General features: G+C 40.6%; 1 protein-coding gene across 4 annotated transcripts in view; it reads left to right on the top strand.

Annotated features, from left to right (window-relative positions):
- The window catches only part of LOC130916048 (serine/threonine-protein kinase WNK1-like), a 48,724-nt gene that overhangs the window by 18,714 nt on the left and 4,628 nt on the right, over window positions 1-25,382 (top strand). For 3 of the 4 annotated variants that reach the window (XM_057836415.1, XM_057836416.1, XM_057836417.1), the window contains exons 3-26: window positions 2,553-2,725; window positions 2,806-3,026; window positions 4,604-4,761; window positions 7,381-7,469; window positions 7,574-7,793; window positions 7,873-7,974; window positions 8,051-8,423; window positions 9,236-9,390; window positions 9,642-9,725; window positions 10,009-10,044; window positions 11,124-11,282; window positions 14,742-14,815; window positions 14,894-15,053; window positions 15,142-15,258; window positions 15,344-15,457; window positions 15,670-15,718; window positions 15,804-15,923; window positions 16,606-17,540; window positions 18,944-19,018; window positions 19,510-19,632; window positions 19,743-20,073; window positions 21,348-21,513; window positions 21,593-21,786; window positions 22,542-22,697. In XM_057836415.1, coding sequence (XP_057692398.1) covers window positions 2,553-2,725; window positions 2,806-3,026; window positions 4,604-4,761; window positions 7,381-7,469; window positions 7,574-7,793; window positions 7,873-7,974; window positions 8,051-8,423; window positions 9,236-9,390; window positions 9,642-9,725; window positions 10,009-10,044; window positions 11,124-11,282; window positions 14,742-14,815; window positions 14,894-15,053; window positions 15,142-15,258; window positions 15,344-15,457; window positions 15,670-15,718; window positions 15,804-15,923; window positions 16,606-17,540; window positions 18,944-19,018; window positions 19,510-19,632; window positions 19,743-20,073; window positions 21,348-21,513; window positions 21,593-21,786; window positions 22,542-22,697 — 4,384 coding nt within the window. The remainder of the gene's footprint in view (window positions 1-2,552; window positions 2,726-2,805; window positions 3,027-4,603; window positions 4,762-7,380; window positions 7,470-7,573; window positions 7,794-7,872; window positions 7,975-8,050; window positions 8,424-9,235; window positions 9,391-9,641; window positions 9,726-10,008; window positions 10,045-11,123; window positions 11,283-14,741; window positions 14,816-14,893; window positions 15,054-15,141; window positions 15,259-15,343; window positions 15,458-15,669; window positions 15,719-15,803; window positions 15,924-16,605; window positions 17,541-18,943; window positions 19,019-19,509; window positions 19,633-19,742; window positions 20,074-21,347; window positions 21,514-21,592; window positions 21,787-22,541; window positions 22,698-25,382) is intronic. The other variant, XM_057836418.1, reaches the window with a different exon arrangement.

A 25,382-nucleotide genomic window follows, 5' to 3' on the forward strand; every position in this document is an offset into this window, starting at 1 on the left:
AACTCGACTCGGACTTGAAGAAAAAAACCACAGACTTGGACCTGACTCGCTTGAGTTGGGAGGGTCCGAGAAACGACTCGACTTGTGAGCAGTAACTCAAGACTTGACTGATCAGGACAATGACCCGAGGCTCGACAAGCTAAGTCGAAAAACTTGGATTGTAAAGTGGTTCCCACCTGCAGACTATGCTGCAGGGTAGAGCCGGGCGGTTTACCGAAAATTTACCGTTACCGAAATGGTTCACGATGATCAACGTAATTTTGACCTTCTCGGTAAATTCTTTTTTTTTTTTTTAATGAAACGAAAAAAGTCTTTGCAGCCCGCTTTGACTATTTATTGTTCGGCTATGCTCATTTTCCTTTAAGAATGCAGCCGGTGTCCTTATGTGTGAAGTCATGTAGCTATCAGGAAATCAAACAAATAGAAGCCCGGTACGCTAACGCTAGCGCCTAACACTACAACTGAACGTGATGAAGTCAGATAATAGTGAAACGGCTACTGGTAGCCAGACCACAGGCATTTTGAGTATATCATTAAGCCTGAATTATGCTCTTGCGTTGCGGTGACGCCAAGGTGACTACGACGTCAATGAGCATTCGATAGTTCTACGGTGAGGGAAGGCGTTGCTCTGAAATTCACCGCCAAGCCACTAGAGGGGTGTGGCATTGTGTTTGTACAGTTTTGGGGCACGCTTGTCGACTTGCTCTGGTATAACGGAGAAAAAATAAACAATGCAAGATGAAACGCATGAATGTGGATCTTCTGCTCATCAACACTGAATAAATGTTAATCATAGAAATGTTGAGGCGCAGGCGACGCAGAAGACAGGTTTCGAGGTGGTCTGTCCGACTTTTGATGCCGCACAGAGAGTTCTAGCCTCGGGTGGAAACCAGCAAGCTGTGGCGGCTAGCTTCAAACTGGCGTCGGGCACTGCGTCCAGCGTTTTGTTCGAGGTCTGCAAAGCCCGATTTGTTTGCCGTGTCCTACAACTAGCCAGTGGGAAGCCATAGCAGATTTCTGGCGGCTATGGAACTCCCCAAACGTTATTGTAAAAGCACTGAGGCACTCTCAATCAGTGATGATGTATCCAGTGTGAACTGTCTGTTGTTGAAAATTAAACATCAAAACAACTCTTTTGACACCAAACCTGTGCTTTATTCTTCATATACTTGGAAGTGTGACACGTAAATAAGTCACAGACTCAAAGCAAACATATTTGCACAATAAATTATGAGTGCACCAAACAAAAATACGACAAAGTGATAAAAAGCTGGCAGTTTTTGGCCGACACACACATACTTGTCTCGGTGGTCCTTCCATTTTTTTATTCAATCACTGGCTGACCTCTAGCTCTGTATTTTCAGCAATCTTCTCCCACGAATTGCTTGCCATTTGTCAATCTTTATAAAGTCTTGACGAGACATTGTAGAAGTTGTCATACTTGTTCTTCGTTGACACTCTCGTTGGCTTGGTCCATTTTTGCGTGTAGCAAAATCATGTTTGACAATGGTGGTGATTTCGCGCTGAACCGGAAACAACAGTAGGAGTGGACCAATCACAGTCCATTTCCGCCACGTCATATGCGTCGACGTGACGCGAAGTCACAAAATTCTGTCAAGCTACGGCGAAGGGTCATAAATCGGGTCTTCCTTGACTGTGCAAGTCTGACGTGGAAGCATAACTCTGCCTTTAGTCGACGCTCATAGTGTGGTGTTGGTGCCAAGAACCTTGTCCTCTAACCTTGTCGAAGCGGCTGAATTTAATGAGTGGATTGGTAACGGACTGCATTTAGCAATCAGTATGTCGCGTTATTTTGTATCGCCGTGTGTCTGTGTGATTTCTCTGATAGCTTTTATGATGGTACAGCATTCAGCAAAAAGTATGATCCAACACTTGTGTTGAGTAATTATGTCACAGCCGCAATTAACAATAAGTTGTCTGATGCTCAGTCCTCTGTTTGAAGTGTACTGTTCAAGCCCCCCTTGCTGTAACCCATATGTTTTACAATGACATTTTTGCACAGTGGACATATTGATATTTTTAAAGTTGTACATTGTTTAAGTCATACAGGGTGTTATAAATGTTCATACTTCAATGCTTATTGTTCACATATAAGATTTTTAAATACTTAATGTTCATCTATTAATAATGAAGATTGCTGTATGTAAAACAGATCCAGGAGGCCATGTCTCTGTACACTTGCTGCTTTTATGAAGCAAAACAAAAGTTTGTGTTCAAAATATGAAAACACACCTCCTGTGATAGGACTATTGTGCTTGCGCACATTGCGATAACGTTCAAACAAAATATTGTGCAGGCCTAGATCATAGTGACTCGTGCACTTTGTTTGCTTTAAACGTTCAACAACTGTCCTGTCTTAAAACTTCAAACTTTTTTTAATTTAACCATGCTATTCAATTAACTCATTGGCTGCCATTGACAGCAGTGGACATCCAACAGTATTTTCCATCTCTAGCGCAATTAATACTATTGTCTGGGTTCATGAATTGTGTTTGGGCAAATGTTAAACTCTTTCCGTGTGACTCCCACAGGACCGAAAACTGTCCAAGACTGAGCGGCAGCGCTTTAAGGAGGAAGCAGGAATGTTAAAGGGACTTCAACATCCCAACATTGTCCGCTTTTACGACTCCTGGGAGGGACCTTCCAAGGGCAAGAAGTGTATTGTTCTGGTTACGGAGCTCATGACTTCTGGAACACTCAAAACGTATGTAAATTGTAATTAAACCGTGATTTATTTATGTTACATCATGAACATATTTTAAGCTAAGATCATTTCTCTTCCAGGTATCTGAAGAGGTTCAAGGTGATGAAGATTAAAGTGCTCCGGAGCTGGTGTCGGCAGATTCTCAAGGGGCTCCACTTCCTCCACACACGGGCACCTCCAATCATTCACCGCGACCTGAAGTGCGACAACATTTTCATCACGGGCCCAACGGGATCCGTAAAGATTGGCGACCTTGGGCTGGCCACATTAAAGCGTGCATCCTTTGCCAAGAGTGTTATAGGTATGACCCCCAACATTGTCTTTTTCCTACAGTTGCTTCTCTTGCTGCGGGGCAGTTCTGCTTCTTGGGTCATGAAAAATTTGTACTGAAAACGGTGTCTGATGGTGGGGTCCTATGACCTGATGACTTTTGGTTTTTGACGATGTGGTTCGAAAACAGACCACAGAGTTTCAGCTGTCTCTCAAACCACAGCTCAAATGGAGGCCAGTTACTGTGGTAATCTTAGGTAGATCACCACAGGGATTTCACTCTTTGCCCATTCAAGTATTGGTCATTGTACAGAATACTTTATGTTGATCCAAAATAGCTTTTTTTTTTTCCAGGCACCTACTGAATGTAAGTAGCGCCTATATTTTTCCTGCTCTTAAACAATAATACTATAATAGTTGTTATGCCTTCTTGCAGGCGTACCTGGCCATGGCTAGAGGTATGGCCGTTACATCTGTCTTAGACTGACTGACTGACTGACTTACTTGACTGGTCTTGTTCTGTGGTTTGGAAATATGTGGTCTGTTTGCTAATCAGGCACATCAAGTTTAACAAATCTATTGGTTTACCTCAACAGGTTTTTTTTCAAATAGTGTATTGTCTCTTTAAAAATTTCCAGGACTGCCAATTGTTTTTCTCTGTCATTCGTATTCCAGGGAGCTCTTCCCCACTTTCTCTCTTGTTAGCTTTTTGCTTAAAATGTAGGCTCTAGCTACAGCTGTGCCCCATTCTGCTGTTTGGAATAAATAGGGTACTGCTGATCAATGAAGAAAAGTATGAACTGTTATGGGCCTGGTAAGTCTTGACAGTGTGGTGGAACACACATCAAATTTTAAACCAAAAAATGCATTCAGTTAAACAAATGGGTTTTTCTGTGTATGACCTGAGATTGAGGGTAAACTGTTGATAAATATGAGCTGATGTTCAGAGATTCACTGAGGCAATAGTAACTAGATATGAGAGGTGCCTCTCTCAACCTTGACCGTAAAATAACATGTTTTATCTACAGGTTAAAGAGAGCTGGTAAGTTAGACTTCTAAAAAGGTAAGTGTTAAATAAAATGCAAAGCGTGTGTGGTTTGAAGGTAAGCGCTTGACAGAGGTCATTTCCATAGCTAGTTGTTGTCCTCTAACACCATTGATAAGGTTTTGAACACAATGAATTTTAGCACATACTGTTAACAACGACTTCATTCAATATGTGTATACAAATTTAGTGTTTAATTGCCACTTTGGCCAGACGTGGCATTCTGCTCATCAGCTATCTATGACGCATTTTCTTTAGTCCAAAATTGAAGGTCCTACACAGACAAACATGTGCCTTCTACTCTACAGTCTAACTAAGTGGAGCTTTTCCCTCCTTTTTTGTTTTTTCTCCTTTTTTGCCTTCCCCCTTTTTTTCCTCTCTTCTCTCTCTTTCAACTTTCACCTCACAGGGTCCACTCCAGGAGATGTCGTCAGGCCTGTCACTCTTCTCATCCTCCTGTTCCTCAACCCCTCATGGGTTAGAGGGGCAGAGAAGGGGCAGTGGGTTGCGAAGCCCACGCTGTCAGTAAGGGAGAGAGTTCTGAATAGTTGTTTTGATTTAAGGTACCCCTGAGTTCATGGCGCCTGAGATGTATGAGGAGAAGTACGACGAGTCAGTGGATGTGTATGCCTTTGGAATGTGCATGCTGGAGATGGCCACCTCAGAGTACCCTTACTCAGAGTGCCAGAATGCTGCACAGATCTACCGCAGAGTGACCAGCGTAAGTCTTCTCTTTATCCACCATGTCTCCCCCGTGCACCGCCTTCGTCATGTGCCAAGAAGTCCAAAATCCCATTTTTGAATCATTGTTTCCACACCTAATATTGAGTATACATTTGAATCTTGTATTTCATCTCACAGCTGAAATGAAATCCCATAGCTCTTAAGATGAATCAACTAGGGCTGCAGCTATCGATTATTTTAGTAGTCGATTAATCGGGGTGGCGTGGCTCAGTGGTAGAGTAGTTGTCCCCCAACCCAGAGGTTGTGGGTTCGATTCTTCGCCCTGATTAACTCGCCTAAGTATCCTTGAGCAAGATACTGAACCCCACGTTGCTCCTGGTGCTGTGTCACCAGTAGGTGAATGGCGAGATAGTGTAAAGCGCTTTGAGCGCCTTGAAAGGTGGAAAAGCGCTATATAAGTATAACACCATTTACCAATGAACTACTTAGTTCAAATAATCGCGTAATCGGATAAGGAACATAAAAATTTAAAATACCTGAGCTGAGCCTCAAACGGTATAAAAAAAAGATAAATGAGGTAAGTACAACAAAAAACAATTGGCGAACTTAAAAAAAAATTTTTTTTTTTAAACAATACTCTTAACAAATGGTTCAAACACATTCCCACAAAAACGGCTAAATATACCTATAAGCTAAATTACGAATGCAATAAAAAAAAAAAATTAGCTCAAACAAAAACTTGGCTTATATTGGTCTTAACAGGGAGCAGCTGGATTCAACCATGTGAAATGAGTTGTTATATTCACTGTTGTCACTAGAGGGCAGTGTATTCACCCAAATCAGTAAAACTAAATGCAAACACTTTCAAAACAAATCATTGCAACGCAACTTTAATTAAACGAATACTTGAAGCAGCAAAATTTAATTTGAATCTTTTTCTGATCGAATTAGTCGAGTTAATCGATTAATCGTTGCAGCACTAGAATCGACAGTCCAAATTTTTGACACACAAACCAGTCCACTGGAACCAACGAGCCCATCGTCTTTGTTTTTCTTCCTTTTTTACTTATTCGCAACCATGAATGTTTATATTGTTCAACTTGATTATGAGGGACAGAAGTCCAGCACTTGAAGCTGGACAGGTTAAGGCATATCATTGAAAAAAGTATGTATGATAAAAACAATGTGTTGTAGTAACTTATTTACCCTTTTTAGCGCACTCGTTTAGCTAGACATACAGTCCATTTTGACTGGGCCACGAAGTGTATTTGGTTTTATTCATTTTAATTGCATTTATTTTGGTTTTAATTTACATGTTATTAATTATTTCATTTATTCTTCAAAAATAGAACAATGATTATTAATAAATATTTATATATATGGTGTCCACTTATTTGGACATCACATTTTTGGTCACACAGGCCAGATTTTAAGACCAAATGTTAATATTGTGCCAGATATAATTTTTTAAAATTACATGATTAAATGGTTGTTGGTTTTGTGAGTAAAGATGTAGTTATGGAATGAATGTCAGTTTTATGTAAAAAAGCAACACTGGAGCCATGTGATGAGTCACTGTTGGCCAAAGTCTTAGTTATGTATCGTAAATAATTTTGTCATTGACATGTATTTTTGTCTGTTATCTAGTATTGGGATAGTTTTGGTGTGTCACCAAGAATGTAGTGTCAACCTTACTGTTTTGCTTGACATTTTTGGTCAGAAACAGATGTTTTTTGGTGAAACCAACTGTTGCTCTACAGCTGACATTTAATAAATTGAAAATTTTACATACTTTTTTCTCAAAGAAGATTCGACTACTTTGGTTAGTTTGATACTTAATGTCAAACGTAATGATATGTGCCTTGTAGAGAGAGAATTCAAAATTGCCTTAAACAGCTGGTAATCTATTCTAGGGAACTGATTTTTGTTTTTTAAATGGCTGGCAGTGAATGAGTTACTTGTGACACGTTTTCAATAAGTATGCAGGCTTCTGGCGTGGAGATCTAGAAGAGGCTGAATAATCACTTTTATTTATGAAGTAATCTTCCAGTAATAGACAAAGAATTTAAGATGTCATATTTCCATCATGCATCAGTCATATGATTCATACGTATGATGTGGCAACAGTCCCAGAAATGAGAAAACTTGACATGACTGCATTCTAGATTACTATCTGTAAAGTATGCACAGGCCCTTTTGAAACATAACCCAAGTAAAGAGCAAGTTTTAAAGCATTGCAAAGTGCTGAGCTGCAAGCTGACAGGATCCACAAAAAGCTAGTTTAAATGGCTTTAGGCAACCAAACTTAGTCACTGGTGAAACAATGTCTTATTGTGTTGCTGTGCTCACATTTAGGTGGAGTCACGTGTTCTAGTGTTACATTTGTCTTCCCTTAGGAGACGGGCTCATTGTTCTTAATGCATTCTCGTTCACAGCTTTAGAGTTGAGCTTCATTTGATAAACTCGGGGCACTTTGCTGCTGCTTTAAGTTACACTCAATAATGACGCTATGAATCGCTGTTAAAACAATATTTATGGCCAAGATAATAATGTTTAAGAACAAGAGTTTGAAAAAAGACATGGGACATCCTCCAACATAGGAGCACGCTTGTTGAAGGGAGAAACATTCTCATTCAGTGTTCTGTGTTTCCTGTAGGGGGTGAAGCCGGGTAGCTTTGACAAGGTGGCTATTCCCGAGGTGAAGGAGATCATCGAGGGATGTATTCGTCAGAACAAGGATGAGAGGTGTCACATTCAAGAAGAGCACAAAACATTCAGACAGAACAAGTGTTCTCTAAATACAGTCCACATTAGTTTATTGATCTGACTTTTTTCCCTCATATTTTTAGGTACTCGATCAAGGACCTTCTGAACCACGCCTTCTTCCAAGAGGACACAGGTGTGCGCGTGGAATTGGCTGAAGAGGATGACGGAGAGATGGAAGCGATTAAGTTGTGGCTGAGAATTGAGGACATCAAGAAGCTAAAAGGAAAGTACAAAGACAACGAAGCGATAGAATTTTCATTCGACCTCAACAAGGACGTCCCGGATGACGTGGCTCAGGAAATGGTGAATAGGACTCTTTTAACAAACAAATGGAACTCACGTGACCTTCACTAATCAGGTTGACGCCTTGTGTATGCTTAAGGTTGACTCTGGGTATGTTTGCGATGGTGACCACAAGACTATTGCCAAGGCCATCAAGGACAGAGTCTCCCTCATCAGTCGCAAGAGAGCACAACGACAGCAAGTATGTAAAAACATTTAAAAAAAAATATTTACTTATGTGGGCATTATAATACTTCTGGTGCTAATTGCTTTGACAGGTCAGAGAAGATCAGGAGAAGAGAATAATTGAAGAAGAACAACAGGGTCCGATACAACCGGCACCGCAACCAAGCCACCCACCCGGCAAAGAGATTCCTCTGTCCCAATCGGTGCCACAGCCTGCCACCTATGTTCCTCCTCCACTAGCCAACCAACACAGCACACCCATGTCAACTCAGCCAGCGTCTCAGCAGAGCCTTCCAAGCGCTGCCTACAATACTTCTCAACCGACCCAGCTGACCAGCTTGACGCAAGGCGTCTCTTATGTCCCCCAGTCGGCTGGGCAAGTCCCAATTCAGGGTCCGAATTTGGCTACCAGTCAGCCGGAGTCAGAAGAGCCTGAGGCTGATCCCCATCAGCACAGTGGCGGAGGTGTGTACTCGGAAACTACTGGGGGGATGCTAGACGCTAAGCTAATAACTCCCTTTCAGCGACAACTGTGGCTGGCTGGCTAGCGTGACTAAATGAGGTGCAACCAACTGCTATAAGTCAATAATCCCCCCATGGCAGTCAATAAAGCATCATTATCACTAAAAGAGGATGAGATATAATCATGTGACTCTGAGCAAGAGAACAGAAGACTAAATGCTAACTACTCACTTTACTTGAAACACAATAAGTGTTGAGGTGGTACAGTTTACAGCAGGGTTCACTAAATTCGGACCTCGGTGCCACTTTTCCTGTCGTGTTTTCCACATCTCTCCCCCCTAGCCTGATTATGATCCTGATTATTTTGATTCAGGTGTGTTAGAGGAAGGAGACATGGAAAACACGACAGGAAAAGTGGCACTGAGGTCCGGATTTAGTGAACCCTGGTTTACAGGGTTTCATTCAGAAAGCTTGAAAAGGCTTGTTGTAGAGAAGCCACACTAGCAGACCACCATGTTTTTGGGGGAAAAAAATAAAAATAGAAATCTTAACTTAGCAGGAACTTTGAAATGATAATTTTTGTTTTATTGGGCCATTTATTAACAATACTTAAACAGTCATACAAAAAGGCACACTCTTGAAATAAAAGCCTGGTAGCCCACCAGGCTTATAAAGCACTCGGGCAAACCCTGGTACTTCTTTAACTCATTTACTGCTATTCGCGACATATAATTTAGGTCATTACGGCAGCCCTCTGCCATTGTGCGACCAGGAATTAACATGTTTGTCCCACCCACCACCCCGATCTGTGACAGTCCCACTCATGGGCGACAGAGCATGTGGTTCTGAGGTTCAGCCTGCCCAGCCCGGAATGTCCTACTGCGCCCCTCCCAGTCAACAGCTTCAGCCCCAAGTGCCGTGCCCTCAGCCCCAAAATGAGCAAATGCAGCAGCAGCAGCATATGTCAATGGTGAGTCATTTTGCAAATAAGCTCGGTTCCGCTGATGACGAATCAGAAGCACCAATCCATATCTATTTATGTATTCTGGTCCAGTTTTCTCCCATGTGGACTGACTGGCTTCTAAATCAGTGTTCAGCACCTGTTCAACCAGCTGTGTTTCACCATGCATTGGCATGAATATCAATCCTTACCCCATTCCCTTGAGTCATCTTATTTTTACTCTGAACTAATTCTATTCTTTTCTTTATTTGGTGTTAAAGGTTCAACCCCAGATGCCAGGTGTCCAGACTGAACTCGCTCCCACAGGTCCCAGCAGCCAATCTGTCCCAGTGGTACCACAGCAAGTATGCACAAGCTTATTTCTTTCCATGTAGTTTAACACGTAAGCTGAGAAATGGCCTGTTTTTAGGAAATTAAAAAGTAGCACACTAGTGTAGGTGTATAAAACAGCATTACACTGACAATAAGTTGTCATGTTCTAAATGTGTCCATTTAATTATGGACTAGTCAGGACTTGTGGTGGCAGTGATGGAGCAGGTTCCAATTCCCTGAGTCCTCATTTCCTTTTTCTTTCTCCATGATTCAACTTTCCCACTCTTACCCTGTCTTATGTTTTTTTTCTTATAGTACGGAGTATACTACCAACCATCACTTCCCCCTAAGGTACATAAAATGTCCCATTTTCTTTCCTCGTTTTTTTTTTATTCCTCTCTTTTTGTGGGTATATTTGAATGCAAGTGGGTTAGGGTTACTGAATGAATAAAACTGAATGAAAATGCTCAATATAAACGGGCTGACTGGTTGAAATTTTATTTGATATTTTGTGCCTTTTTAGTTTTTTCAGAAAATCACTGATTTTTCAAAAAGTGTTTCTCCAAACCCCAATTTAAATTCTTATCAATCTATGAACCGAACATTACCTGTGAAACATGAGGTAGTTCTCTTAAAAAAGATTGAACAGTAAAAACTTTTCTTTCGGAACTACTAAATTTTAATTTTCTTTACCAAAAAATAAGATGTAGATGCAAATGTTAAGCTTTACAAAAAGAAACTAAAAATGTTCCAGGAAATTGATAGTTTTCTGAAGAAGGGAATTATTAAACTATATCAGGTCCTCAAGCTTTCACATCTTAATACTCTTTAGTGCTGAAGCAGTTTGAATGTGAGCCAAATGTGAGCCTACGCCAAGCAAGTGTTATCTGACCGAATTCACGTACAAACTTGCAAAGAAAAGATGTGGTTATCTAGCGGCCCCAAAATAACATGGAATGGGAATACAAATTTCAGTCCTTACTATATTATCGTAGCAACGAGCTTAGACATTCCAAGCATTAACATTATTTTGGGGTGGTGAAGGTATGAAAGTACCCAACAAGTACAATTGTATGCTTACATTAATGATCACGAACATCCGTTGCTAAATGCTACTGGGCTAATGTGGCTAACTCTATAAACGTGAGCAGCAGACAAGATTGGTTATAATTTTTTGTGACGGCAATCCCCCAAAATTGGTGAAATCTGCCCCAATCAATCGGCGCACCTTCATGAAAGACTACTCAAAATACTGGTACTGTTAAAAACAAAAAACAAAAAAACAGGTAAGTACAGTTATAGACTTGATAATATATTATGAAGTCTATGGTACAGTAAATGCAGTCTTAATTGTAAAGATTTCAAGGTTTCAGAAATTAGGCTTGAGTGACTAACTTCTCTATTTCCCCCATATCTTTTGGTCCCTGCAGATTTCCACCCAGCAGGGGATAATACCTGCATCTTCTCAATCATCCCCTCCTCCACCGCAACTGCAACAACAACAACAGCAGCAGCAGCAGCCAGAGAACAACACAGCCCATCAAGGCTCCTCTTTACCACAAGCACCGGCTGGAACTCAACCATTACAGGTGAGAACATTCACATTATGCATTCATACATTCATTTATTCCCCTTCCCCCTTCTTCTGCATACATTTCACACTAATCATCGTTTGTGCACTTCTCTGTGATACTCATTACCATGGCTGTCCTCTTTGATCATCTTCTTGTTTGTCATCTCCGCATGCTGCTCACTTCCTGTGTGACTGTTAGTCTTGGGCAGGTAGTCCAAATTCTTTTATCCTGTCTCCACCACCCAACGCTGAGCAGCTATTCTTCCTCTATCAGGCGTCTTGCCTCTCTGTGCTGCAGGTACTTGGCGCATCAAATACATTTTTGTGGGGTGGCATTTGTAGTTTAGGTGTGAAATCGTTAGCTCGAACTCAAGTGATGTGAAATGAATGTTTTGTGCCATTGACGGTGATCGACGTTCAATCCATTTGATGGATTGCACGTCGAGTGCCATAAATTGCAGCCAAGAGTTTTATAAATTCATAGTCATGTATGTTATTCATCACAGAATGGGAATTCATTTGCTTAATTGCAAAATTCCTTTAAGCTTAGCACAACAACAGCGTAGTACAAAAAACCCAAAGAGCATCATTGAAGAGGGCTGAGAATAAAACAATGTGAACATGAATAGGTTTAGGACCGCCAGGCTTATAAAGAATCAAAAATTGACAGTGTGCCTTATGTATGTACTGTATTCTGGTTCTGCTTAATGACCATGTACCTATTATGGGTGTGCCATTTTAGGCAATCCACGATTCGATTCCATTACGATTCAGAGTGCTACGCTTCGATTAGTGAACAATGATCACGGTATTGACGATGATAACGGTTATCACAATTATCGATGCATCGTGCATTACTAATTAATAAAGTTGCCAAACAAATTTATGTCTATTATTTATTTAAATGGTAAATGGTGTTATACTTATATAGCGCTTTTCCACCTTTCAAGGCGCTCAAAGCGCTTTACACTATCTCGCCATTCACCTACTGGTGACACAGCACCAGGAGCAACGTGGAGTTCAGTATCTTGCTCAAGGATACTTAGGCGAGTTCATCAGGGCGAAGAATCGAACCCACAACCTCTGGGTTGGGGGACAACTACTCTACCACTGAGCCACGCCACCCCACAAATAAATATCCTGATGATTCAACAGGAACGATGGACACATGCCCATGCAACAAAAAAGCTGCCCTTCGGCTGCTTTTTCATTTTTAACAAGAAAGTGCAAAAACATTAACCATTTTAAAAGCCGCGTTTTTTTCTCTCAACAATACAACAATGAATTCCACATTTTCTGGAAACAAAGTGTCTTTAGAAATAAGACTTCTTTTAACCAATATACTTTGTTTTCACAGAATTCTGAACTATTTGACATGTTTGTGGTGTTACCGCTGTACTAAATCATGGTTTTGCATGTTCTGCATATGAAATACAAGTTAGCAAATTAGCTAATTAGCTTAGCACTCGGCCCTAACTGTTAACATCTAAAAAACAATAAAGAATTAACAGTTCAAGAGGGTTCGTTTACTCCTCTTATAGACGCACATGGGTTTTAGCAACACACTCAGGACATTTTTCAATTGACATGACTTGGAACTACTGCTGGACATCTGAAAGACAAGGAGCAATGAACTATCTTTCTTCCCCTCTCGCTCTAAAAAATGCCTTGCGCACAGAAGAACGACCGCGGAGTCCCTGCCTGTCTCGTACACAATTTTATTTTCCAGTCTTTTGAAAAGGAGTAAATCTCTCCCTCAATAACCGGCAGCGTCCATCATAACGTTGTGCGTGCGTCCGTTAAAGGTGTCCGGGCGGCAGACGTGTCTTGAATTTTGTTCCGCTACAAGTGGTTGTCATAAAGTTATGAGGGAAAATCATCGTTTTTGAACCTTTATGAATCGTAATTGAATCGTCATGTGTGGAATCGCGATGCATCTAATAATCAATTTTTTTGGAACTCCCTTAATACCTATTTTTTTGGACCATTTCGGCTACTGTTGTTAAATGAGTTGTATTATTACAGTTACTTAGATAAGTATAGAGCATTTAGTTATTAATAAAGCGATTTACATTTAAAATAGTTGAAGAAGTTTTATGTTCTTTAATTAGTAGTTTTGTAAGTAGTAATTAGTAGTTTACTTTAAACTTTACAGAACCAATTTACAGTAGATACATACGTAGGTAAGTGGAAATTTAATGATTTGTGGCTTGAGAACGTACAGTTCAGCACATGGTCGAAGCTGTTGGAGGGAAACTCATATACTGCAAGAAAATTTTAAAACTTGGTACATTGGGTATCAAGGCATTGGAATCCATTTGCAAATCTGAAAGTTGTAGTGTTTTTGGTTAGGTTAAGCATTTTGTATCACAGTGTGAAAGAGGTGGGAATAAATTTGTATACTTTGCAAGTAATTCCGGGCCTCCAATTTTCCTTCATATGGTTTGTACATTTTTTGCCGGCATTGATGTGAAATGGGTTTTAAATTTGATTTATTATCAGGGGTGCACGGTATCCATTTTTTGAAACCGATATCGATAACTTCCTGCTCCTCAAGGGTGATACCGATACGATAACTGATAATATATATAACTTTTTAATGTATATCAATCAGTCAATATCATTGACGGTGTGTTCCCCTGAACAATGAGCACTGATCTAAAACAAACATAAACCCAACAGGTATTGTGCTTTGTCAGCATTAACCAAAAGGCCTCTCAATAACTTGTAAACAAAACACTGTAAAATGCAAACATTTGCTAATTGCCATAGAAAGGTTTGTAACTCAGTGATGGAAAAATACGGCCTCTAGAACAGTAAAAAAAACTTTGCGTACTGGCAAAACAGGAGTGGAAACAAACGCACACATCCCAATCCGGCACCAAAAATATTATTAATCGGCCCGATAACATATATTGTTATTGGATTTATTGGGATGACGTCATAATTCCTATTACCGGACCGATAATTATCGTGCACCTCTATTTATTATGGTCTTAAAAATTCTTTAAAAGTTTTAAATTTGGCTTAGTGAACTCTGCAGAGACCCTGGTACACTTACACACAGACATACACGTGTCATATCAGAGTGAGAGAATGAATATACAGTACATTTTTGTAGGTGTAGGTTTATAGTTTTTTCTACATTGTATTATATTTATTAATAATTATTTACATGTTTCAGACTATTATTTAATATTCTAATGATATGCATTTATAGTTTTATATACACTTATTGATATTATATATATACTACCAAAAAAAAGTGAAAATGGAGGGTGACACTACTTAGCGGTTTTTCACTTTACACGATAAGTGAGGGAGCACTGTATAAACATTTAACATTAAAATACAGGAAGGAACTAATATCATAAATGATACTTGTCCGATTCCCCACAATAATGGGGCAGGATCTGCCAGAACAAAACATCCTGCTTTAATAGGAAAATGTGCTTTAACAAGTGTTTTGTTTCAGGCCTCTGCCAGTCAGTCAACACCAGCTGAGCAGTCGTCAGTGCCGTCCTCTCTGGTGCCGCCTTCTGTTGAGAGGTGAGCACCATTGTCATTCATTTAGAATCGACGTCATTAATCTTGCACATTTCACTAATGGATACTTCCCTCTTCCAGTTGTTTGTCAGATGCAGCGTCAGGTCTGAGTGATGGTAACGAGGGCACAACATCAGGAGGCCGCCACGAAGGCCGCTCGCTTAAGCGATACCAGCGGCGGTCCGTCCGTAGCCGCTCTCGGCATGACAAGGGTGCCAAGGCCAAACTGAATGTTCTCAGTGTAGGCAACTCAAATCTATTTGCAGATGTTATTTCTTTTCAAGATCCTTCTTGTGATACCAACTGATAGCAAACCTGTTTTTATTTAGATCTCAAATGCTGGAGACAGAGTGGCAGAGTGCCAGCTGGAAACGCACAACAGGAAGATGGTGACTTTCAGATTTGATCTGGATGGTGATAATCCGGAAGAGATTGCACAGATAATGGTAATATTTTTTATTTTCACTGACTTTGGAGACTTACTTGGGTTACATAAGCACAGAAATCAATTTGAGTTTTTTGCTATTTCAGGTTGAGAGTGAGTTCATCCTGGAAAGTGAGCGAGAATCCTTCATCGAGCAGGTCCGCGAAGTCATTGAAATGGCGGATGAGAAAGGAGAGGGCATGAAGGAAGCCTTTCCTCAGGTAATTTTATGATTGTATGAGTCAAACATTTAAAGGCCGCCTTTAAATATTTCTAAATGTCTATTTAAAAAATTCCCCAGTGGCTGTATGCCAATTGTACCACAGAAGAGATAAAATCTTAAGTGTTGTTACTTGAACCAACCATTGCGCATCAAGCCAAAGGTTCATTTTAGTTTCTCTGCAGACTCAAGAAATATTTGTTCTGTCCATAGATGAGTGAGCTTCAACAGCAACCAGAGCTTTCAGTTCCCATGCTGCCTGGTACGCAGTCCTTTCACGCTCACAATACTGTTAATAATAACCCCCCCCATTTCACAGTTAACTTTTCTTGTGCTCATTCCCATAGGAATCTCGCCAAGCACTACGGCACAAGTGGTGCATTCAGCAGGACGACGGTTCATTGTCAGCCCAGTACCAGAGTCACGTCTGAAAGAGCAGTTTTTGGTCGGCGATGAGCCAGCTCCAGGTATGTTGACTTGATCTCACCTATATGTTCGAATTAGTGACCACGAATGTCCGGGACCAAATGCTAGCGGGCTAATGTGGCTAACACACAAAGGCTGCGTTCAGACTACAGGCATATCTGATTCCGGTCGGATTCCTCCTCATATCTGATTTTTACGGCTGGCTGTTCATGCTGGGCCAAATTATTGACACACCTGACAGGATGCTGTGGCAACAAAGGAGTCATTCAGCATAGTGACGTCACGTACAGTCATATCCCATTCGAGCTGTTCAGACTGAGAAGCATCTTGTCCATATCTGATATTAAACTACTTCCGTATATGCTTTCAATCAGTCTTGCATAATTCAGATTTTGATGATTGATAATTCAGATCCTTTGTGACTGTTCAGGCTACAAAAGAGCCATCCGGTTTCCATCTGGATGGGCTAAAAATCGGATTTTGGCTGCCAATATGAGCGAGGCCCAAGAGTCATTCGGCGGTTCAGAACGATTCTGTTTTTAGTGATTGATGATTACCAATCCCCCCCTAAATTATTGAAGTCTGCTCCAATCGATGAGTTGCACCTTCTAATATATCACCCATTAGCTCAATGCATTTAACATATACAACAAGTTAAATGCTACGTTTATCACCTTTGTGCATTATGTAGACTAATTTAATGAAATCGCACATTTTCTACAGGGCCAACTATGACATCAGGCCTTTCGTTGTCCGCACCTTCTGGGATTCTGCAGCAGGCTTTCAGCAAAATGAGGCAGGATCACGCAGAGCCAAGCAGCATGATTGACCCTACGAGTGTAGATCAGGAAGCTGTCACGGGCCCGCCCGCCGACGCTCAGAGTGTCCTCGCGCCTCCTGAAGCTGTACCTTCAACCACAAGTTCTGGTTTCCCCACAGTTGGGCTCGTATCCACTGCAACCACTCAGCCCCACCCCCCGAACGGAAGAGTTTCTCCTCCAGTTGTATCTACCCAGTCCCAAACTCCTGCTCCCATCATAAGTGATCCCATGCCACTGACCCAGGCGTCCCATGAAACAGGTCCCTCGCAGATGGCGCCCGCAGTCACTGTCCCTTCCTCCTCTTCCTCCATTTCTGCACCAGCGATGCAGACATCCGTCCCCGCGGCACCCACTCCCCAACTGAGTGCTAATACAGGCGCTTTACCAGCTGCTGAGCCACTACCTTTTAACAATACCGGTGCATCTTCTCAACCCATGACTTCATCCCCACAAACGTCTCAGCACACCGCCTCTCAGGGTCAGTCAGTAGCCAGTCAGAACCAAGCTCAACCAGTCGAGAGTGAAGGCGCCGAGGTTCAGAGCAAAGCAGCGGGTAGAGATGACATCCACGCCCTTGACAAGAAGCTGCGATCCCTTTTTAAAGACCAGAGTACAAGTTCCTCAAGCGCATCAGTGGATCCCAGTCAGAATACTGGGACTTCCTCCCCTCCCACCGGAACATCCTCCCCTCCACCTGGTGCCGCTCTGGTGCCTCCCTCAAATCTTCCTCTCACTTCTGGGGTACAGGGTGTCACTTCACTGTCTACAACCACTCCAGGACAGGGTTTACCGCCCGCTGGACACGCCCAAACCCCTCCGTCTAAGCCCAGGGCACAGGTTGGTGAATGATTTTACTAACAAGATTTAGGTGTTTTTTGTTTATGAATGGAATATAACAGAAATTCCCAAAGTGTGGTATGAGTAACACTAGTGGTACTGCTTTAAATTTGCCACCTGCGTGGAATGTTTAACCCTTTAGGGAGCAAGTAACTGTTTTTGTTCATTCCAAAAATAAATTAAAAAAAAAAAACAAAAAACTCATAAATACATGGCATCCATGTACGTCGACGTCACATTTTGGATTACGTAGGCAACAATATTTGGAATAAAAGTGTGGGCAACATGAATATGGTGCCACATATGTGGACAACAGGTCTCAATGATAATTACGTACAGTATATATACAGTACAGCCCAAAAGTTGAGACATAACTCATTCAACGCAGCAAAAATGATGATCCCAGTCCCATTTTTAAAAGCAAGAAATTTGACTAATTAACCCTGATAAGGAATACCTGTGAATTAAAAAACATTTTCAGGTGACTACCTCTTGAAGCTCACCGAGAGAATGTCAAGAGTGTGCAAAAATGTAATCTGAGCAAGAGGTGGCTAGGTTGAAGATAATAGAATATAAAACATGTTTTCAGTTATTTCACCTTTTTTTGCTAAGTACATAATATCACGTGTTCCGAAGAATATAACACATGTTTTTATCTTAGGTTATTTCACCTTTTTTGCTAAGTACATAATTCCACATGTTCAGAATATAAAACATGTTTTCTGTTTTTTCATCTTTTTTGCTAAGTATATAATTCCACGTGTTCATTCATAGTTTTGGTACCTCGAGTGAGAATCTACAATCAAAATTGTTTTGAAAATTAAGAAAACACACAAATGAGTAGGTGTGTCCAAACCTTTGGCCTGTACTGTATATTTTTTAATTAATCATTGTCTTATAATTATGAATTTAATTTTTTTTATTCCAGTTTTTAAATTAGTGCCCGATAAAGAGTTCAAATCTAGTACGATACATAGAATGTTACAGTTCAGTTATACTTAACTTTGACATAAAATATGTTTGCAATGATTGAATTTAGAATGGTTTGTTTTCAACCACCTATTCAGAAACTATTTGTATTCGATTTTGTGTATAATTTGTTTTCAACCACCTATTCAAAACAATGTGTATTCTATTTTGTGTGTGTAGGTAATACATTAGGACTCATTGTTTCAGTCAGTGTAGTATTTGCTTTTGCCTATACGGTATTCATATCAAGGAGTGTTTAGTATTAGAGAATGTATATATAGGGTTGAACACTACAAAGGAACTGTAGTTCAATTTTGGTCACTCTGGCAGTAATTGGAGAGAAGTATTTTTGGAGGTGGTACATGTTAGAAAATGTACTTTTCATTGTATACTATACCAAATTACTTTCCCAATGTTTTTTTGCATCATTGTAGACTTTACCTACTGGTTTTGACCAAGCTGCTACTCTGCCCTCCGACACTTTACCGCCATTCCCTGGACCAAATCAGGTGAGCCATTCTGTCGAGAGTAATACCATTTCTCTCTTGGACTCGGAACTCTTGTATACGTACCTGTTGTTAAAGGAACGGAAAACACTTGACTATCTTCAATTGAAAGACTGTTGCTCAAAGCATTTCAGTATGCAAATCGCAAATTACTTCAACCTCTGATAATAGAAAATAATGTTAAAACACCAAAATTGATACCTTTTATGAGGGTAGCCATTTTGTGACATAAGTTATACCCACACACGTACGTATACACTGATCAATTAATTATGACGTCAAGAGCAAGGGCAGGAAATTTGGAATACTTGCATTTGATTGGCAAAAATAGTATTTATAAAATGACTGCCTGTGCAAAGGACAGCTCCATCCTGGAAATGATGGCTTCTATTAATTTTTCTCAACTATGCACATGAGAAAAAAATCTATTCTGCTTATCTTTCCTTTATTAACAATATTCTTTATAGTGAATTGTATCATATTTGACCCATCAGTCCCAGCAGCAGCCTCTGGGTAATTTGGATGCCCAGCTGAGGAGAGCTTTGAGCCCAGAGACTGTCCAGGGGGCCAACATAGTCCAGCCTCCCACATCGGGTTTAACTGTCGGTCGTTTCCAAGTAAGTTTCGTGTTGGAACGCTGATGATCTTAGCATTGACTGCATTGACGGCAACAGACATTAATGACACTGAAATATGGTTGGCCATTTATCATTGTCTTCCCATGCAGGTGTCTATTGCTCCTGAGGGTGCGTCCAGTGGTTTACCAGATCCTTCCAGTGCTGTTTCCTCCTCCTCCCTCACGCCTTCTTCTACCTCCACGTCCTCTTCGTCCTCATCTTCCTCTCCGCCTTCAAGCCCCGAGAACACCCTCCACCGCTCGTCCACGCTGTCCACAGCGATGTGCGAAACAGACCATAATGCTGGAGACACGTCGGCCCCTCTCCCTTCTGCTAGCCAACCCCCCACTGTAGCAATAGGGCGCTTTCAGGTTTCCACCACCACCGATGCCAGTTCGGAACAAACGGCATCCTCCAAAGTGGGCTGCTTTTCAGTCTCAGGTGTGTAGCACCTTCATCATTTACTGCTAGGATTCTTGTTAAGAGTTATCAAATTTTCATGATTGAAAATGTGAAAGTAAGTTGACGTCTTAACCTTTTTTTTTCAAATGTGAGGGAGACCACATGAACAAAAAAAAGCAGCCAGACAACAATGTAATTACTTGAACGATCAACACAGTACACCAAACATGCAGGATGCCATACATATCTTAACAAGTATTGAGACTTTTGTTATCAATTGTTATACCAAGATTGACTTATTAGAGGCATAGCATTTCCGGTCGTGTCTTATAAGGCTGTTCTGTCATTTTTTGTATATGGATAGTTGGGCTGCTACAAAAATAATAGTCTACTAACCACTTTTTTGCGCAATTAGTTGATGAATGGGCTCATATGTAAATCAAATGTTGTTTACTGTAATATTACTGTAGTGTTAGTATTTTAGAACTAAATGTGCATTTGAACCAAAAACCTGCACTGAGAAAAATTGGACTATGAATACTAATGTTTTTTTTTTTTTTTTTTATTACAAAGAAAAATATTTTTGCAAATATTTTCATTTAATACAAGCATAATCATTCTGCTTTTATAATAAGTTTTACTGTTATGTAAACCAAAAAAAAAATGAACATATTTACGATAAGACACCCAAAAAAAAAAAGGATTCAGGCAATTTTTTTTTCTTTTCTTCGGGTATCAGAAGCAAATGGGGCAATCCACATTAAAGAGGCAATCAGCAGTAGATGTGCCCATCATCAGTTCATCAAATCCCCCTTAACTTTTGTTTTAATACATCAAACCAAACGGAAGAACCAACCCAAAAAGAAAACGGGGGGGGGGGGAATCAAGGCGAAAACCACCCCCCGTCCCCCAATACCCCCGGCACATATCTCTGACCCATGTATTGGTATTATAGTTCCCCTTTAAAGGGGAATGGAACAAAGGCTACATAACAAAAGTGTACATCTATATTATGAGAGTTTTCAGGCATATTTCAGATTCAGGCAATTCTTAGGCCATCAGCATCTATAATTGAATAGTTGACTAATGTCAATTAATTTAATAATCCATTAGTTGTCAATATATCGATTTATCGTGACAGAACCAAAGATTACAGGGTTTTAGTAGATGATAGGCTTCTGTTTTCTGACTGGCAGCATAAGGATTTGCCACTGTTAATATTAAACATAGCTAACATTTTTTCTTTTTAGGATTCCCCACTTACTATTAAACACAACAATAATGGTAATAGATTGTTGTTTTTTTCCTATCAGTGACATCTGCGACAGATTCCAGCCTATCACACAGTCCCAGTGTCCAAAACGGACCGTCCACTTCGGACCCACATAAAACACAAACACCTTATAGCAGCGACAACGATGACGATTCCGGAACGGAGGATGAAGCGTTGCAGAAAGAAGTTAGTCGTCTGAGAGAACGGTACGTCGCATTTTCAGCGCCCTGCGTTAAAAAAGCTTGCCCGTTGAACTTTCTGAATGAGCTATTACTCTTTTTCCAGACACATGCTGGAGGTCCAAGCCCTACAAACCCGCCAGAAAGAGGAAATCGAGGCCCTCTTCACCCGCTTGGGGAAAACGGCGCCACCTTCTGTGCTATCTCCGGCCGTAGCCATGGCCGGAGGTCGACGCAGGCTCAAGAGCAAAAGCCACAAATCTCCTCGCAGCAGTGGACACCCAAGCCCTGTATTCTCTGGTAAGAACACACCACTGGACAACAGCGTTTGTCTAAAGTCGAGAATAGAGGTGTGATGATACTGTATATTAAAATGGTGATGTATTGTGAAATTTTTTATCCCAAAAAGTTATCGATATGCTCCCGCCAAGAATTGATATATGTTATTTTAAAAAGGTGTAACTGTTTGAATAAGGAAAAAAAGGAACTGAAAGGTTGCTACCAAAATTGGGTTTATTAACTCATTGGCTGCCATTGACAGCGCTAGATGTCAGTTTGCCCCTCCCGGTCAATTTGGACCAGAACCAGCCTTCCCGATTTTGGGGGCATTTAAAGGTCACTTCCTGTTAATTTTAGGACATTTAAAGGTCACTTTCTATTGATTTAGAATAACTTCTTATTCGTTTTGGGACAATGCCATGTCAAGTCCTGTTCAGTAACCCAAAATCAATAGGAAATGATCCTGAAATGCCCCAAAATGAACTCATTGACGACCATAGACGTCCAATCTATTTGAAGTGGGAGGGATGGCAACGAATGAACGAATGATCATTCGCTGCCACCCTCCCACTTCATATGGATTGGTTGTCTACTACTGAGAATCTTTATTGTGAGCATTACATCGCAAATAATCTTGTATTCTGAGGTACCCAGAGGTTCCCAGCCTCAGTGAGGAAACATTGAGAGTTGAATAATCTTGTCCCTGCAAAAAGGGCAACAAACCTATACGAGGGTGTTCTTCTGCACTTTGAAATAAATCAAAACTGTATGTTTAGGATCTTCAGCCTCAGCTAACAGCGCTCCCGGCTCAGAGTCTCTCCCAAGACAAAGTCCACCTTTGGCTGGCAAAGGCCCCCAAACAGCAGTGGTAAAGCCTTTACAAGAGCTCAGATCCTCTCCATCCTTGCCAAGTCTCAGCAGTTCCGCCGCAGGTGTGTTTATATAAAAATTCTTGGCCAGCTGTCACTCACTTGACTGCATTCCTTGTCCTCAGAGGTGTCAGAAGTGCTACTGTAGCTCTCTTGAATGGGTGCACCCATCAAAAGTATCTGACCAATCAGTGATTTTTGAAAAGCCTGACCCAACGATCGCGATATTGGACGATCCCGAATTTTTCTTCATTAACAACAGCACTTTTAAAGTTCTAATACTGTAAAACATTGAACATTAGCGGTGAAACTTCGCATTCAGTACAGACATTAAAGGGTAGATAGTTTCCTTTCCAAAATGCGATACAAAATGCTAAAACTGTTTGTCTTTACAAAAAGAATTAAGAATTTGATACATTTCTGAAGAATACGGCTAAATTATACATCTTACCTTGCAGTGGTGGAAAATTTTCCATGTGAGCCAAATGCAAGTTCCACTAAACAGGTATTATCTGCCTCAATTCACTCACAAAGGAAAGACTGAGTAATGAGGCCATCTAGCGGCGACAAATCAATTGCCACATACCACAATTGTGAACATTATGTTAGGATTGTGAAAGTATGAAACTACCCAAGTTCATGATCATATAATGACCACAAAAGTCCGCTGGCTTATGTGGCTAACAGACTCCAGACCAGATCAGTGGATTTGATTGGTTGGCTGATCAATCAGGGCACTATTAGTTCCCTGTAACCCTTAACCCTGTAAGGTCCAGGCCTATTTGATCCGAATTTGCATGCCTTTCTGTTGACTTTATATTTCAAAGGAAAAAAAATGTTCACAAATGCCTGGTTGGGTCCCTTTTTGTCCAGGACACCATACCCTTCATGTCCAAACTGTCGCTTTCTTCACTGACCAATTATAATGTATAGACCCTACTCACCTACGTCACAAAATGACGTGTCGCTGTATCCGGCCGCCATATTGTCCATATTTTTTAGACTTACTGTTTTCAATTAGTCGTGCAATTTATAGAGCAATTCATGGAAGCCCCGGTGTTATCTGACGCTGTAAACTCATTGGATGCGTTGCAAAAAAGGCGTTATGTGGAAAAGCTTCAGTTTATCCATTCGCCAGATCCATATTTGATGCCTAAATCGATGTTTTTCGACCCGCTGTCTTCTACGTCTCTGCTACCCTGATATTTACAACTATCTTGTCCACACAAAATCAGCCTATTCTCACGAAAGTTTGAAAAACTTTAAGAGCTTGGAGGCTTATAAATACTTCGTTGCTGGTTGGGTGAAACAGGTCCTCGTCCACGAAAATTCGGCATCTTGTGCTCGGGAAGGTGAGTTACGAAATTTTCAATTCAAAATCTTTTGTTCTTGCTAACATCCACTGTCAAGTCTAATGTATGTCATGTCATTTGTCAATGGAGCTAGGGCTTTTAATGTTTATATGGTTTAGCGATAGCACTCTCACTACAGATTGTCCCTAGTTGAATTTATTTTTTGGCTTTTGACCTCAATAGTGAAATTGTAAATTAATTGTATGACAACTGTCTTATTATCCCCTTATAATTATATATTTTTTCAGGTAGTTCATTCACAACGTCTGAGTGTATGTTGTCGGCGATTAGCCTAGCAATGATCTTAATTGTGGTTGTCAGCCCAAAACCCTCTAAATATATATTAAATGCATCTTACCAGATATAAAATGACTACTACAGTACATAGTCTGTGGTAATCGTTTGGAGCCCAGTTTTCTCGTTGAATTGCAGCAGCCCATCTCGCTCTCCTCTCCGGGTCTCTCGGAATCCGGTAGAACTTCAAGTCTCTCCGTCTATCTTCTCTGTTATTGCAACCGACCGCCACACACACCTTCACCATTTTGATTATTAATGTTAACGAGCAGAAAAACACGCCATAATAGGAGGAATTTACGTAGCGGTAATGCATCAACAATGACGAGTTGACGGACAATATGGCGCGGGGGCGTGGTTGTGACGTCATGTGAGTAGGGTCTATATAACAATTTGGACCCAAAAAGACAAAAAAAAAAAAAGGTCCAAATTTGTCTAATTGACAACCAAACATGCGCAACGAACAGTTTTGAAGCTTGATAATATTTAACTTGTTAGGATAAACATTCAATTAAAAAAAAAAAATAAGACAATAGTTTTTTATTTGAAAATACAAGAGAAGTAACCGGTATGGTCATAGGCGTTTTTAGCCTTTATACATAGTATTATCAAAACAGGTTATATACAGTAGACCAAAAAGTGGAAAATAGTGAATATATATATATATGTTTCCCATCTAACACAAAAAGGGTTTGGAGGACATCTCTTTCTGGGGTTAGGTGTTGCACCCATCACCTTATCAAAGCTATATACATACAATCACATTTCTGGAACACACACATCTATTTTCAAATTGAAAAGATGAGTGATTTTTTCCCCCACAATCAATTGAACACTGAAAAAAAAAAGTAGCTTAAAAAATATTTACAGAAATCAGTTCAGTTCAATATCTTCAGGCATCCCTCAGTTTTGTCCTGGAACAATACACAGCGGTACGTCACACAGCCCACACTACTGTCGGTCCTTTTTCCGCCCTTTGCGCACTGCTGTCATTCTTCTAACTTGACGACTCATCCAAAGAAAACAACGACAAATCTGGCACATCCTCTTCCTAACGCAATTGCTTGCGCTAAATCTAGTTTTCAATTCATTCCGCACGTTT

Source organism: Corythoichthys intestinalis, chromosome 5, assembly GCF_030265065.1.
Source record: "Corythoichthys intestinalis isolate RoL2023-P3 chromosome 5, ASM3026506v1, whole genome shotgun sequence".
Lineage (NCBI taxonomy): Eukaryota > Metazoa > Chordata > Actinopteri > Syngnathiformes > Syngnathidae > Corythoichthys > Corythoichthys intestinalis.